This window comes from Nyctibius grandis, chromosome 1 (assembly GCF_013368605.1).
Source record: "Nyctibius grandis isolate bNycGra1 chromosome 1, bNycGra1.pri, whole genome shotgun sequence".
Classification (NCBI taxonomy): domain Eukaryota; kingdom Metazoa; phylum Chordata; class Aves; order Nyctibiiformes; family Nyctibiidae; genus Nyctibius; species Nyctibius grandis.
This window is the reverse complement of record NC_090658.1, coordinates 133033847-133047928: the sequence shown is the minus strand read 5'-3', so window position 1 is coordinate 133047928 and position 14082 is coordinate 133033847. Positions and strand designations below refer to the sequence as shown.

The window sequence follows — 14082 nt, the reverse complement described above, 5'->3', positions numbered from 1 at the left end:
AATACAGCAAACTTAGGTTGGGTTTGCCAAGGCAGACCTGTTACTGCAGTAGCTCTCACAGAAGGTATCACTTACAGAAGCTAAACAAGATCCTTCTCTTTCAGGATGACTGATTAGAAAGGGTACACCAGGGACGTGGCAGAAATCAGAGGAAATCCAATTTTGACAGATATTTTCATTGTCAGAAGCCATGACAGTCTGGGCAGCTCTACACTGGAACCAAATCATCATCACAGACTGGTTTGGGTGGGAAGGGACCTTAAAGCTCACCCAGTTCCAACCCCCTGCCACAGGCAGGGACACCTTCCACCAGACCAGGTTGCTCCCAGCCCCATCCAACCTGCCCTTGAACACTGCCAGGGAGGGGGCAGCCACAGCTGCTCTGGGCAACCTGGGCCAGTTTATTTGTACCAGCTTGCAAAGCCAGGTGTAGGCACTGATCGTGGTTCCACTCCAGTCAACTGAAGATTTGCAGCTGACCACCGAAACCCGACTGAGTTATACACATTTTATTTCCAGACACCATAAGGACAGGCTGTATCAGTAACCTTGAGCTCAGAACCAACCCGAGGTGTACAAGTGAGGTGCACACAGGCAGCGAGAGAGCAGCTGTAGTTCATGGAGAGCATCACAACAAACCACTTGCAATTTGTCCTACAAAATACATTAGTGAAACGGTGATAAAAGCATCTGGAACGAGGCATTTACGCTTTAAGTTTCAGGATGACTTAAACAGAGTCTTGGCAGTATCCTTTTATAGAACCACAGACTGGTTTGGGTTGGGAGCGACCTTAAAGCCCATCCAGTTCCAACCCCCTGCCATGGGCAGGGACACCTTCCACCACACCAGGTTGCTCCCAGCCCCATCCAACCTGGCCTTGAACACTGCCAGGGAGGGGGCAGCCACAGCTGCTCTGGGCAACCTGGGCCAGGGTCTCACCACCCTCACAGCAAAGAATTTCTTCCTCACATCTCATCTCAATCTCCCCTCTTGCAGTTTAAAACTGTTCCCCCTCGTCCTGTCACTCCATGCCCTTGTCAAAAGCCCCTCTCCCGCTTTCCTGTAGCCCCTGCAGGCACTGGAAGGTGCTAGAAGGTCTCCCCGGAGCCTTCTCTTCTCCAGGCTGAACAGCCCCAGCTCTCTCAGCCTGTCTCCAGAGCAGAGGGGCTCCAGCCCTCTGAGCATCTCCGTGGCCTCCTCTGGACTCACTCCAACAGCTCCATGTCCACCATCTCCAAAAAAGCTTTGTTTTTATCATCAAACTCCCAACGCTGACGGCCAAGTGGCTGCTTCAAGGCCAAAGAAAAGGTGTGGGTCTCCCCTCGGACCGGCACAGAGGGACCGCAGCCAGCAAAGCACCCGCGTCGTTCCCAGAGCTGCCCGCTGAGACGACCGTGTCTTACCTTCACGGGGGATCGTGTACAGCTGCTCCATGAACCTCACTGCTGCTCCTCAGGCCCCGCAGTCAGCGCTGCTCCCGGCTTCCTCCTGCCTTCTGCTCACGCACAGATGGAGCGGCGATAACTAACGCACGGGGCTTGGTTTTCAACTTTTCCCCCCGCGCCGCTGATTGGTCCCGTGTAACGCCCATGTGGGGCTGCGAGCGCACAAACGTTTCTATCCTTGCTGAAATCAAAGTGTCACTTTTGCTGCTGTCAGAGCACTTTATTTTTGTACATATAAGGAAGCGGCTGTTGATGTTATCTGAACGTGCTTCCTGTTTTATATGTATATGAGCAAAAATAATGTCACGTTAAGCTCGACCGCAGCCTCACAGAGCTCAAGTCAAAGCCTCTGAGCAAAACAATAGGAGCACAGCTCATCTGTTCGCTGTCTGCCTCAGTTTGCGTTCACTTCAATGATTTTTATCACAATTCTGTATTGTCACAAGAAAACTACCCCCCCAACCCTCGCAGAAGAAAAGCTGCACCCTGTACTAGCGCAGGGATCGGATGAATTACAGAGGGATTGATGGATGCTGCCAGCCCGACCTCAAACATCACCCAGGTGACAACGTGGCCAGCAGCCAAGCAGTGCCACAACCCCATCCCGGCTGCTTTTGGGCTACTCTTCCATTTAAGTGACTCAATTTGTCGTTGTTAATGAGGAAAGAGGCTTTTGTGTGTTTCGCTACGCGCAGGCAGTCCAGGAAGCGGCCGTGGAGGAGTGCTGCATTCCAGAGCTGATGCTACGCAGCTCCACGCTGAAGGAATCCTTCTAATTGGAATTTAATGCCTGTCTGGTTATTTGAAAGAAGAGCAACCAAACGTACCGACTAAAATAAAACTTGTTTTGAAGTAGAAACTCTTCTGCTCTGGTAGAAGAGCAGAGCAGTGAAAGGCACTGAGGCACCAAGGAGAGCTGCCAGCATCACCGCCACGTCGTTGTACCCCGAAGCCAGAAGTGTCACTGCCAGGAGGTCCCACGAGGTGCAAAGTCATTCACTTCCACTTTCAGACATCACCCATGGCAGAACTCGGAGATGAAGCGCGGCTGGGAGCGAGCTGAAGCCCTTTGCACTTCCTACTTCCATTATGCTTTTCATGGCAACTCCTTGGATATTAAACTCGAGTTAGTTTTTATACATACCAAGATGATGAAACTGCAGGGTTTGCTGGAGGGAACCAAAAAAATCTTCTCAGATGCACACAGTAAGTGAAGGAAACACTAAAACTGGAAGAATAGAATAACCGTGTGCACCAGTACAGGTTGGGGGCTGATCTACTGGAGAGCAGCTCTGCAGAGAAGGACCTGGGGGTTCTGGTGGACAACAAGTTCCCCATGAGCCACACTTCAGGTGCCTTCATAGCTCCTCCGCTGCACACCCCAGCTGCACCAAGTACCAAACAAGCTTCCTGAGAAGGGAGGAACCAATCCAGGTATTAATATAAATCTGTTGTCATTAAGCATCCTTCAGGAACTGACTATTCCCCTACAGCAGCCTCCCGGCACCAAGCTCTGCCACAAAAGCCTCCAACTCTGCCCATATGCAGTCACACCCTGGAAGGGACAATGGCACCATAAATTTGTAGGTTTTCTGGAAGGCTGGTGTCTCCAGGGAGACCTTCTAGCACCTTCTAGTACCTGAAGGGGCTACAGGAAAGCGGGAGAGGGGCTTTTTACAGGGGCATGGAGTGACAGGACGAGGGGGAACGGTTTTAAACTGAAAGAGGGGAAATTGAGATGAGATCTGAGGAAGAAATTCTCTGCTGTGAGGGTGGTGAGACCCTGTCCCTGGTTGCCCAGAGCAGCTGTGGCTGCCCCCTCCCTGGCAGTGTTCAAGGCCAGGTTGGATGGGGCTGGGAGCAACCTGGTCTGGTGGAAGGTGTCCCTGCCCGTGGCAGGGGGTTGGAACTGGATGGGCTTTAAGGTCCCTCCCAACCCAAACCAGTCTGTGGTTCTGTGATTCTAGTGTATTTTTTTCTTTTGTTTAAAAACTTTTTTTTTCCAAAGAAGTCTCTATGTCCTTCATTACGTACTTCTAAAATCCCTCATGAAACACATGGACTGACACTGACCTGTACCATCCAACAAGCGTTTCATACCAAGTGCTCAGGATACTGTTCATTCAAAATGAACATCAGACAGCTCACGGCATTTATTTATTCGAGTGCACCAAACACGCCTAATTCTTTCAGCTTTTGTGCTTGCATTTTAAATCTCCGAAGAAAACCTATGTTGCAGGAAAAAACCCCAAAAGAGATTGAGAAGACATTCCAACAGCCGGTTGAATATGAGCCAGCAGTGTGCCCAGGTGGCCAAGAAGGCCACCAGCATCCTGGCTTATACCAGCACTAGTGTGGCCAGCAGGACTAGGGCAGGGATCGTCCCCCTGTGCTCGGCACTGGGGAGGCCGCACCTCGAATCCTGGGTGCAGTTTTGGGCCCCTCACGACAAGAAAGACCTTGAGGTGCTGGAGCGAGTCCAGAGAAGGGCAACGGGGCTGGGGAAGGGTCTGGAGCACAAGTGTGATGGGGAGCGGCTGAGGGACCTGGGGGGGTTTAGCCTGGAGAGAAGGAGGCTGAGGGGAGACCTTCTCGCTCTCTACAACTGCCTGAAAGGAGGGTGTAGCGAGGGGGGGTCGGTCTCTTCTCCCAGGTAACAAGTGATGGGACGAGAGGAACCGGCCTCAAGTTGTGCCAGGGGAGGTTTAGATTGGAGATCAGGGACAATTTCTTCATGGAAAGGGTTGTCAAGCGCTGGCACAGGCTGCCCAGGGCAGTGGTGGAGTCCCCATCCCTGGGGGGATTTAAAAGCCGTGTAGATGTGGTGCTGAGGGACATGGGTGAGTGGTGGCCTTGGCAGTGCTGGGTTAAGGGTTGGACTCAATGATCTTAAAGGTCCTTTCCACCCAAAACAATTCCGTGATTCTGGAGCATTTTTGCTTTTGGAAAGGTGCTGATCAGTCGTGCTTCAAAGTACTGGAGCTTAATGGGCACCTGAGTGGCAGCAAGTCTAAATTATCTCGCTTAAAAAAAAAAACCACCAAACCAAACTGCTGTGTTCTTGGATACCAAAACAACACACTCATTGGCGTGTCCCCAGGGATCTCTGAAGAGCCTGGGAGCCTCCCAGCGAGCGGGGTGGCAGAGGTGGCACCTGGGGACAGTCAAAGTGGCGTGGCACCGCTGCCCTCCAGCCTCACTGCCACGGCGGATGGAGCAACACGAGAAAGAGGAAAGGGAGAACAACAGAGAAAGGAAACGTGCGCTGCAAAACAACCGCTCCAGAAGTGGCTACGCAGCGAAAAGCCCTCGGGGAAAGCCCCGGTGCCGGCGCTCCCTTCCCACAGCCAGTCACTGACACGGGGAGTTTATCAGGAAAGAAAGTCCCAGCAGCTGGATGCTCCTGCCTGCACCTCTGCTCCCCACCACGGACCCTCCTGCCTGCAGCAGCAGGAAGGGCTGCCCACGACTGGCAGGACTGGAGCTTTGCTTGGTGGGATTCAGCTGATATCCCAAGGCAAAACCCCAGCTCTGCACGTGTGCATTGCACAACCAGCCAGCCACGGACTGAGAGAAACAAGAGGTTGGGTTTTGGATGAGAGCAGCTCATTGAGCGAGGATCTATGCAAAGAAATACATGCACATATTTCACAGAATCACAGAATCAATGAGGTTGGCAGAGCCCTCTGAGATCATCGAGTCCAACCATTGCCCTGACACCACCATGGCAACTAGACCAGGGCACTAAGTGCCATGTCCAGGCTTTTCTTAAACCCCTCCAGAGATGGGGACTCCACCACCTCCCTGGGCAGCCCCTTCCAGTGTCTAATGATCCTTTCTGAGAAGAAATGCTTCCTCATGTCCAACCTGACCCTCCCCTGGCCAAGCTTGAGGCTGTGTCCTCTTGTCCTAGCGCTGGTTGCCTGGGAGAAGAGGCCGACTCCCACTGCGCTACAACCTCCCTTCAGGTAGTTGTAGACTGCACTAAGGTCACCTCTGAGCCTCCTCTTCTCCAGGCTAAACACCCCCAGCTCCCTCAGCCGTTCCTCGCAGGTCAGACCCTCCAGACCCTTCCCCAGCTTAGTCGTCCTCCTCTGGACTCGCTCCAACACCTTTCTGTCCTCCCCACCACAAAGCAAAATCTCAATAGTCACGCCAGAAGCCACGAGCACAGCTTTCAGTAGGATGGTGTATCAGCACTGTCCTGTACCACCCCACAAAAGCAAGAGGTTGTTCACTTCCTCTCACAATACCATGGTACAATGTACCTACAACTTCAGTCTTACAAAATTGCTTAAAAAACCCCAAACCCCCATATCAAAACCTTTTAAAGAGCAAAGTACCAGGCAACTTATTTATGACTTTGAATGGTTTTTTTTTTTTGTGCAATATAGGGCAGGAAATTTTATTTGTGCATGAAGCTTCTGATTTCTAGCTGAACTAAGCAGTTTTGGTTTTAGGGGGTTGGTTTTTGGTATTTTTTTTAATAAGGAAAGGATTTATAACTACAAGGAAGCTTCTAAAAAACACCATATGTGGTAGCACAGCAATACTCAACTTTTCTTCTGAGCAAGGGTCATCAGCCATTGGAAGGGGCTGCCCAGGGAGGTGGTGGAGTCACCATCTCTGGAGGGGTTGAAGAAAAGCCTGGACATGGCACTTAGTGCCCTGGTCTAGTTGCCATGGTGGTGTCAGGGCAATGGTTGGACTTGATGATCCCAGAGGGCTCTTCCAACCTGGTTGATTCTGGGATTCTGTGATACTTTTGTGACTTGGATTGTGACTTCAGGGAAAGCTCCAGGCAGGGTCTGGTCCCCGTGAGCCTCACGCACCCGTTGAGTACAAGCACATTCTCATTCATTGTCCCCACCGTAAACCTTCCCACCCATGGAAGGGTTTCAGCAGACCCCACTGGTTATTGCTTTCGAAAACCTCTCATGTGCTTCCACTCAGGTATCCTATTGCATTGGAAATAAGTTTTAAATAATGTGTCATTTCAGCCAAGAAATTCCGTGCATGACTGAGGAGAAAAGAAAAAAGGAAAGGATTGAAGGGTAAAGCGACAGCACCAGCAGCTGCAGGAACACCCCGAGCTGCAGCCTGCTCCCTCTGCCTGAAGGGAGGACTCTGTGCTTCTCCCCAGAGCTGTGAGTTACAGAGCAAACTTATTTTTAACAGAGACAATAACAACACCATAGCGAATAGTCTCACCCCGATTCAAAGCGCAATATATGTTTCACCCTCACATTTTATTACAGCTTTTTTTTATTCATTCAGTTCATGGCATCTGAGCACACAAGCAGGTACCTGAGCAGAACTCTGAAGGAGGAAAGAATTCAGACAACATTGGTCAAACAAACGGGTGCTAAAACCAGATGGGAACTTCAGTTTATTACTAATACAGGGTGTAAACGTCGTAACGCGTTGGCTGAGAGGTGCTGACTTCTGCTGTTCCTGAATACAGCACGACATGGCAGTACCTGACAAGATACTCTGCCTCCTCAGAGCTGTAAGGACATGAGGACTCAAACCAGAGTGCAACCCCCTGTCCCCTCCACTCCGTACTCTTGTGCTACTTCTGCAGCAGATCCAGAGTGCAGATACCCCAGAAACATCACGGAACCACCCAACTTCAGCAACCACACAGACACAGCAGCGGAGCAGAAACCAGCACGTTACTGTATGAGCTAAGTTGTAAATGAGTTAATATTCAACAGCATTAAATAACTAATTATTGCCTGGTTTATGAGGGAAAGGAGCCCCAAACAGGGCAGAAGGAGAGGGTGCAGTGGCTCAGCCCTACGGGACCCATCAGGTCACATAACAGGCTTTAACCTCACAGATTCTGTGCTCATTCCGAGCCAGTGTTGTGCCCAAAAGCATCAGAGGAGGCCAGAAGTAAAAGGTCAATCTTCTAGGGAAAGCAGGGGGATGGCAGAAAAACCTGGAAGAAATATTCAGTGTTCTGGGTGGGAAGCACAGTGCTGGTCTGGGACTTGTGTCAAGGCCTTAAATACACTTAATTACAGGGACCTTCTCCCCATCGGCGCCCACCACAGCACATCAGCACTGGCACCAGGAGCTCAACCCATGAGCACAAATGGTAGTGCCAGATTTCGGGCCCCTGTAACAGCCTTTATAAGGCAACAGATGTGATGGAAAAAGCCTCAAAGTCCTTCCCAGACACAGACCACGTTAAAACCATCGCTCCCAAAAAGCAGAATTACCTTTCCTTTTCCATCTGCTTTTCTTCCCGTCTTTGTTGCTGCACCCGTCGCTGCTGCTGCTGCTGCTGCTGTTCTCCGAGCTCTGCGAGTCGGACTGGGCATCGCTGCTCTCCTCCGAGCCGTCCGAGAGCTCCTTCAGCCCGTCTGGGACATCCTTCTGCGAACGGAAGGAACAGCTGCAGTCACCCACTCCACAATAAACTCTCCTAATTAACAAAACCCTTAAAAGTAGCGGGTTTCTTTATTTACCAAGCACTGATTGTGCATTTTTTTGTGCTTCAGAGCAACGCCAGAACTGCCTAGCCTCTGGCCTCTTACACACTCACGCTGCTTCAGCAAGCTCACGTGAAATACTGAAGGCAACTCCAGCTGGAACGTCTGTTACACCACCCTTGTCATCACTTTGCAGGTACACCCTTCCTTACGCATCTGCTGTAGTTGTCTTCTCCATCCCTGATCACCAACTCCAACACCCTCTTTACAAAAATCCACTTTGGTTTGGAACTTCGTAACAGGAAAGCAGCAGTTTGATGATCGCTCCTTCTCCCCCTCTGCTCCGCTCTCGGGAGACCCCCCCTGCAGTGCTGCGTCCAGCTCTGGGGCCCAACAGAAGAAGGACACGGAGCTGTTGGAGCGAGTCCAGAGGAGGCCACGGAGATGCTCAGAGGGCTGGAGCCCCTCTGCTCTGGAGACAGGCTGAGAGAGCTGGGGCTGTTCAGCCTGGAGAGGAGAAGGCTCCGGGGAGACCTTCTAGCACCTTCCAGTGCCTGAAGGGGCTACAGGAAAGCTGGAGAGGGGCTTTTGACAAGGGCATGGAGTGACAGGACGAGGGGGAACGGTTTTAAACTGCAAGAGGGGAGATTGAGATGAGATCTGAGGAAGAAATTCTTTGCTGTGAGGGTGGTGAGAGCCTGGCCCAGGTTGCCCAGAGCAGCTGTGGCTGCCCCCTCCCTGGCAGTGTTCAAGGCCAGGTTGGATGGGGCTGGGAGCAACCTGGTCTGGTGGAAGGTGTCCCTGCCCGTGGCAGGGGGTTGGAACTGGATGGGCTTTAAGGTCCCTCCCAGCCCAAACCAGTCTGTGATTCTACGGCTCAGTGTCCCACCGTCCCAGGTAACGTTATTTTTCCACCCAGGTCCTCAGCAGCCCCCGGCCTGCCCGCACAGCTCCTTGCAAAAACGGACCTGGCAGCTGTTGCTGTGCATGAAACACCTGCGGTGCCAACGGCTGCGGGTTCCCCGCAGTCACCCACGGGTGTGGGCTGGCGACAGCAGCAGAGAATCGGAGCAGGTTTCGCCCCGTCCACACCTAAGCCCAGACTGCCCTCTAGTGATTATCCCGCTGGATCCGGATTGTAACCTACACTGGAAATTAGTGCTAATTAGCGACAACAGACCGTTTGCTGCTGCCGAGGTCTTCAGTTGTGGTTGTTAACATCACCACTGGCCAAACACCCAAAGCAGCTCTGAACACGTCGCAGAGGCGCTGAGCCAAGCCGGGCAGGACAGCGGCTGGAGGGACCAGCTCATCACCCCCGACACGGGCCACCCTCATCCCCGCTCCTCCACTCCTGTCCCACCACCGCAGCCCAGTCCTGCAGCATATACCTGACATTGTGCCATCGTCCTGAATTCCTCGTTAATAATGTCACTGAAGCGTTACGTGTTTACTGTGCAAGCAGACAGGACAGTGGTCCTGACAGCGGACAAACAAATAGGTCTGGGTGCATCACAGAACCACAGACTGGTTTTGGTGGGAAGGGACCTTAAAGCCCACCCAGTTCCAACCCCCTGCCACGGGCAGGGACACCTTCCACCACACCAGGTTGCTCCAAGCCCCATCCAACCTGGCCCTGAACACTGCCAGGGAGGGGGCAGCCACAGCTGCTCTGGGCAACCTGGGCCAGGCTCTCACCACCCTCACAGCAAAGAATTTCTTCCTCACATCTCATCTCAATCTCCCCTCTTTCAGTTTAAAACCGTTCCCCCTCGTCCTGTCACTGCAGGCCCTTGTAAAAAGCCCCTCTCCCGCTTTCCTGTAGCCCCTTCAGGTACTGGAAGGTGCTAGAAGGTCTCCCCGCAGCCTTCTCTTCTCCAGGCTGAACAGCCCCAGCTCTCTCAGCCTGTCCTTCTGTTAATACCCACTGAAAAAAGTGAATCAAAACACCTCTCCCTTTCACTGGAGACTATTGATTTCTTGTCCTTTCCCTGAAATTAGAGCTATGAGTAAATTCCACACGGAAGGTCAAAAAGTACTTAAGATGACACAAGTGTTATCAATGTAATTCCAGATTTCTGCCATCAGCGAGGTGACCTGACAGGTTCAGACACTCAAGTGTATTTTCATCCTGCACTTCAGAAATAAAGTTCTTTTAACTGCACATTAAAAGTTGCTTGTAAACCACAGTGGAAGAGAAGATGTCACCAAAAGCAGGAAAAAAGTCTTGATATCAAGTGTCAAAAGTTGACAAAGATTAAGCTTGCGTAACCCGAATGCTGACACTCCCTCCATTAAACATTCTTTAGAGCTTAACCTTTGGAAAGACAGTTCAGTCCCCTGAGCTGCAGTAATTGCACATTTATCTATTTCAGATTTTTCAAGATGCCTCTTTCAAAGTCTCCTGCTGAGAGGAGAGGAAGCCTCAGCGTGGGGTGCCTTCACAGAATCAACCAGGTTGGCAGAGCCCTCTGGGATCATCGAGTCCAACCATTGCCCTGACACCACCATGGCAACTAGACCAGGGCACTAAGTGCCATGGCCAGCCTTTTCTTAAACCCCTCCAGAGATGGTGACTCCACCACCTCCCTGGGCAGACCCTTCCAATGGCTAATGACCCTTGCTGAGAAGAAATGCTTCCTAATGTCCAACCTGACGCTCCCCTGGCCAAGCTTGAGGCTGTGTCCTCTTGTCCTAGTGCTGGTTGCCCGGGAGAAGAGGCCGACTCCCACTGCGCTACAACCTCCCTTCAGGTAGTTGTAGACTGCACTAAGGTCACCTCTGAGCCTCCTCTTCTCCAGGCTAAACACCCCCAGCAACCTCAGCCGTTCCTCGGAGGTCAGACCCTCCAGACCCTTCACCAGCTTGGTCGCCCTCCTCTGGACTCGCTCCAACGCCTCAATCACCTCCAGCTACGGGGGAACACACGAGCAGCTGGAAAGCCTGGACCTCTTGGCTTTTCCTGAGTTGGCACTTCTGGTGGGAGGGGGGAAAGATGATGGAGCCAGAGTCTCCTCCGTGGTGCCCAGAGAAAGGGCGAGAGGCAACGGGCACAAACTGAAACACATGAGTTCCACTTCCACGGAAGGAAAGACTTCTTTACTTCAAGGACAACGAAACACTGGAACAGGCTCCCAGAGAGGCTGAAGGTCTTCAGCCTTGTAGGAATTCAAAACCTGACTGGACACGGTCCTGAGCGAACACAGAATCACAGACTGGTTTGGGTTGGAAGGAACCTTAAAGATCATCTAGTTCCAACCCCCTGCCATGGGCAAGGACACCTTCCACCAGACCAGGTTGCTCCAAGCCCCATCCAACATGCTGTAACTCACCCTGCATTAAACAGGTGGGTTGGACCAGGTGATTTCTAGAGGTCCCTTCCCACCACCACCATCCTGTGATTCCAGCTCTCCTTCCAGCTGGGCCTCTTCTTACCAGGGAAAGGTTTTCACCAGCATCTTCTGATGTGGTGCCCAGTCTGCACTGTGGATCCTGCATTCTCTTGAAGTTTCCATGCAAGGTGTCAGTACCGATCTCCATTAACATCAACTCCTGCAGGCACCTGCAGCTCACCCTACTGCAAGTTCTGCTTTCGAAGCAGAAGTGAACTCTCATCTGCAGAACCGTCTTCTCTACACTGTACTTGTTCTTCTTTCAGTAAGTGAACTTATTCCTTTTAGTGAACCATACTCAATAATTAAATAAAATTTGGTGTCTCAGCTATCAGTCCTATAAATGCATCCGTGAAAATTAATGTGAAATTTAGTTCACTTGCTAGTTGCCGTCAGGAATTCTCCTCCGGAGCAGCTCCTGGCCACCAGCAAACACCTCCACAAACACCTAATCCTTGCAATGTTATTTCACAGAACTGACATACTCCTTGGTTACGATTCCCTAATCTGTTTGACGTATCTTTATCATAGAGTCTAACAAAAAAGGTAAAGGAAGATACCAGCAGCCTACCAGTCTCCTTACTACTAAGTTCAACGATACCATAACCCAGTTCAGTGAGCCAACAAAACCGCAAGTGAAACGTTGCTTCACTCACCAAACACTTGACCATAAGCTTTATCTTCTGGGAGTGTGATTTACTGGACACCTGGCTCTCCTTCACTCCACTGTGGAGTAACACCACATCACATTTTGCAGTCTACAACTACCTGAAGGGAGGTTGTAGCGCAGTGGGAGTCGGCCTCTTCTCCCAGGCAACCAGCGCTAGGACAAGAGGACACAGCCTCAAGCTTCACCAGGGGAGGGTCAGGTTGGACATTAGGAAGCATTTCTTCTGAGCAAGGGTCATTAGCCATTGGAAGGGGCTGCCCAGGGAGGTGGTGGAGTCACCATCTCTGGAGGGGTTTAAGAAAAGACTGGCCATGGCACTTAGTGCCCTGGTCTAGTTGCCATGGTGGTGTCAGGGCAATGGTTGGACTCGATGAGCCCAGAGGGCTCTGCCAACCTGACTGACTCTGTGATTATAGACAAGTACTGAAGGAATAACGTGCTTTGGAGGGAGGAGACAGCCAACGGGATTCAACTTCGCTAAATCTTTGACAATGACAATGAGGACATCTTTTTCTGGGCAATTCTTAGTCAATTCCCTTGGTAATTAACAGGCACTAGTGTCTCATACATTTTGAATATTTTAGTATGAGATGAATCTCATCTTAGAAGTGACTATTTCTCTCTGTCGAGCATGGAGTGAGACAAAGAAAGTGGTTCCAGCGGAGACACCTACACTGGAGAGGTCGACATGCAGGGAGAGGAATCCTATCTCATGGCACAGTCTTCAGATTCCAATTTACAGAAGACCAAGAACAGCGTGAGCTGGCTTCCTTCTAGCAATTAACTGGGGAAAAAGGGTTCAAATAGAGATTATTTTTAAAGATGCTAATCAGATAAATCAAGGCATCCACACTTTTCCCCTACAAATGTTCTCTGCCTTCTATTAATAGACTGAGGATAAGGTAATTTTTCATTTCTAGATACGAGTTGAGATCAGTGAAGATGAAGTTAACATTTCAGAGACCCCCCCTGCAGGGCTGCGTCCAGCTCTGGGCCCCCAACAGAAGAAGGACACGGAGCTGTTGGAGCGAGTCCAGAGGAGGCCACGGAGATGCTCAGAGGGCTGGAGCCCCTCTGCTCTGGAGACAGGCTGAGAGAGCTGGGGCTGTTCAGCCTGGAGAAGAGAAGGCTCCGGGGAGACCTTCTAGCACCTTCCAGTGCCTGAAGGGGCTACAGGAAAGCTGGAGAGGGGCTTTTTACAAGGGCATGGAGTGACAGGATGAGGGGGAACGGTTTTAAACTGAAAGAGGGAAGATTGAGATGAGATGTGAGGAAGAAATTCTTTGCTGTGAGGGTGGTGAGAGCCTGGCCCAGGTTGCCCAGAGCAGCTGTGGCTGCCCCCTCCCTGGCAGTGTTCAAGGCCAGGTTGGATGGGGCTTGGAGCAACCTGGTGTGGTGGAAGGTGTCCCTGCCCGTGGCAGGGGGTTGGAACTGGGTGGGCTTTAAGGTCCCTTCCCACCCAAATCAGTCTGTGATTCTATGATTTTAAGGCTAAACTTTCATTACAATTTTAATTACTCTCTCATTTCTGGGACAGTGGTTCATATCAGCAAACTCCAGCCCTGTGAATAAACCCAGCACCTTCAGCTGTACTCAGCACCCAGGCGCTCACTAGCAAGCACGAAGACTTCGTGTTTGCATGTGGAGGGAAAGTTTATGCCACAATCCACACTCCTGAGGACTAGTTCCCTCTCCAGGATTACCCCAGCCCAGCGCATTTTTATATGGATAAAAGTCACCTGAGCATTCCAACCAAGCTCCCCCGGTGAGACACGTACCTTCAGAGTGTAGACTCCCATGCGCCCCGGGACCTTATAGAAGATGCCCTCTTCCCCTCGGGAGTTGGTGTGTAACATAGCATTCAGGCAGGCCAGAGGAGACGTCCCACTGAAAACAAAACCACGGGGTTAACGTTGAATGTCTTTGGTCAGGGTTAATCTGCTGGGAGACAACCACAGCCCCTCACCTGACCATCACGCATGCAGAGGCAGAGAGATTGCAGATCCAACTTCTATTCCCAAGGAGAATACAAGTTGAAGCTGTCGTAATAAGCAACAGTGAAACCAGGCCATGGACCCACGCTGCAGCTCCAGGGAAAAAAATCAAACAAAAAACACCCCCAAGTTCAGGATCC

General features: G+C 51.3%; 2 protein-coding genes across 3 annotated transcripts in view; both read right to left on the bottom strand.

The window, feature by feature from the left end:
- The window catches only part of DTNB (dystrobrevin beta), a 648286-nt gene that overhangs the window by 278630 nt on the left and 355574 nt on the right, over nucleotides 1-14082 (bottom strand). The gene's annotated exons all lie outside the window — the stretch shown is intronic.
- Nucleotides 1-14082, bottom strand: part of ASXL2 (ASXL transcriptional regulator 2) — a 116414-nt gene that overhangs the window by 58209 nt on the left and 44123 nt on the right. The window contains exons 3-4 of one of the 2 annotated variants that reach the window (XM_068406559.1): nucleotides 13727-13835; nucleotides 7674-7827 (exon numbers count right to left, since the gene is read on the bottom strand). In XM_068406559.1, coding sequence (XP_068262660.1) covers nucleotides 7674-7827; nucleotides 13727-13835 — 263 coding nt within the window. Of the gene's footprint in view, nucleotides 1-7673; nucleotides 7831-13726; nucleotides 13836-14082 lie in introns of both variants that reach the window. The other variant, XM_068406476.1, reaches the window with a different exon arrangement.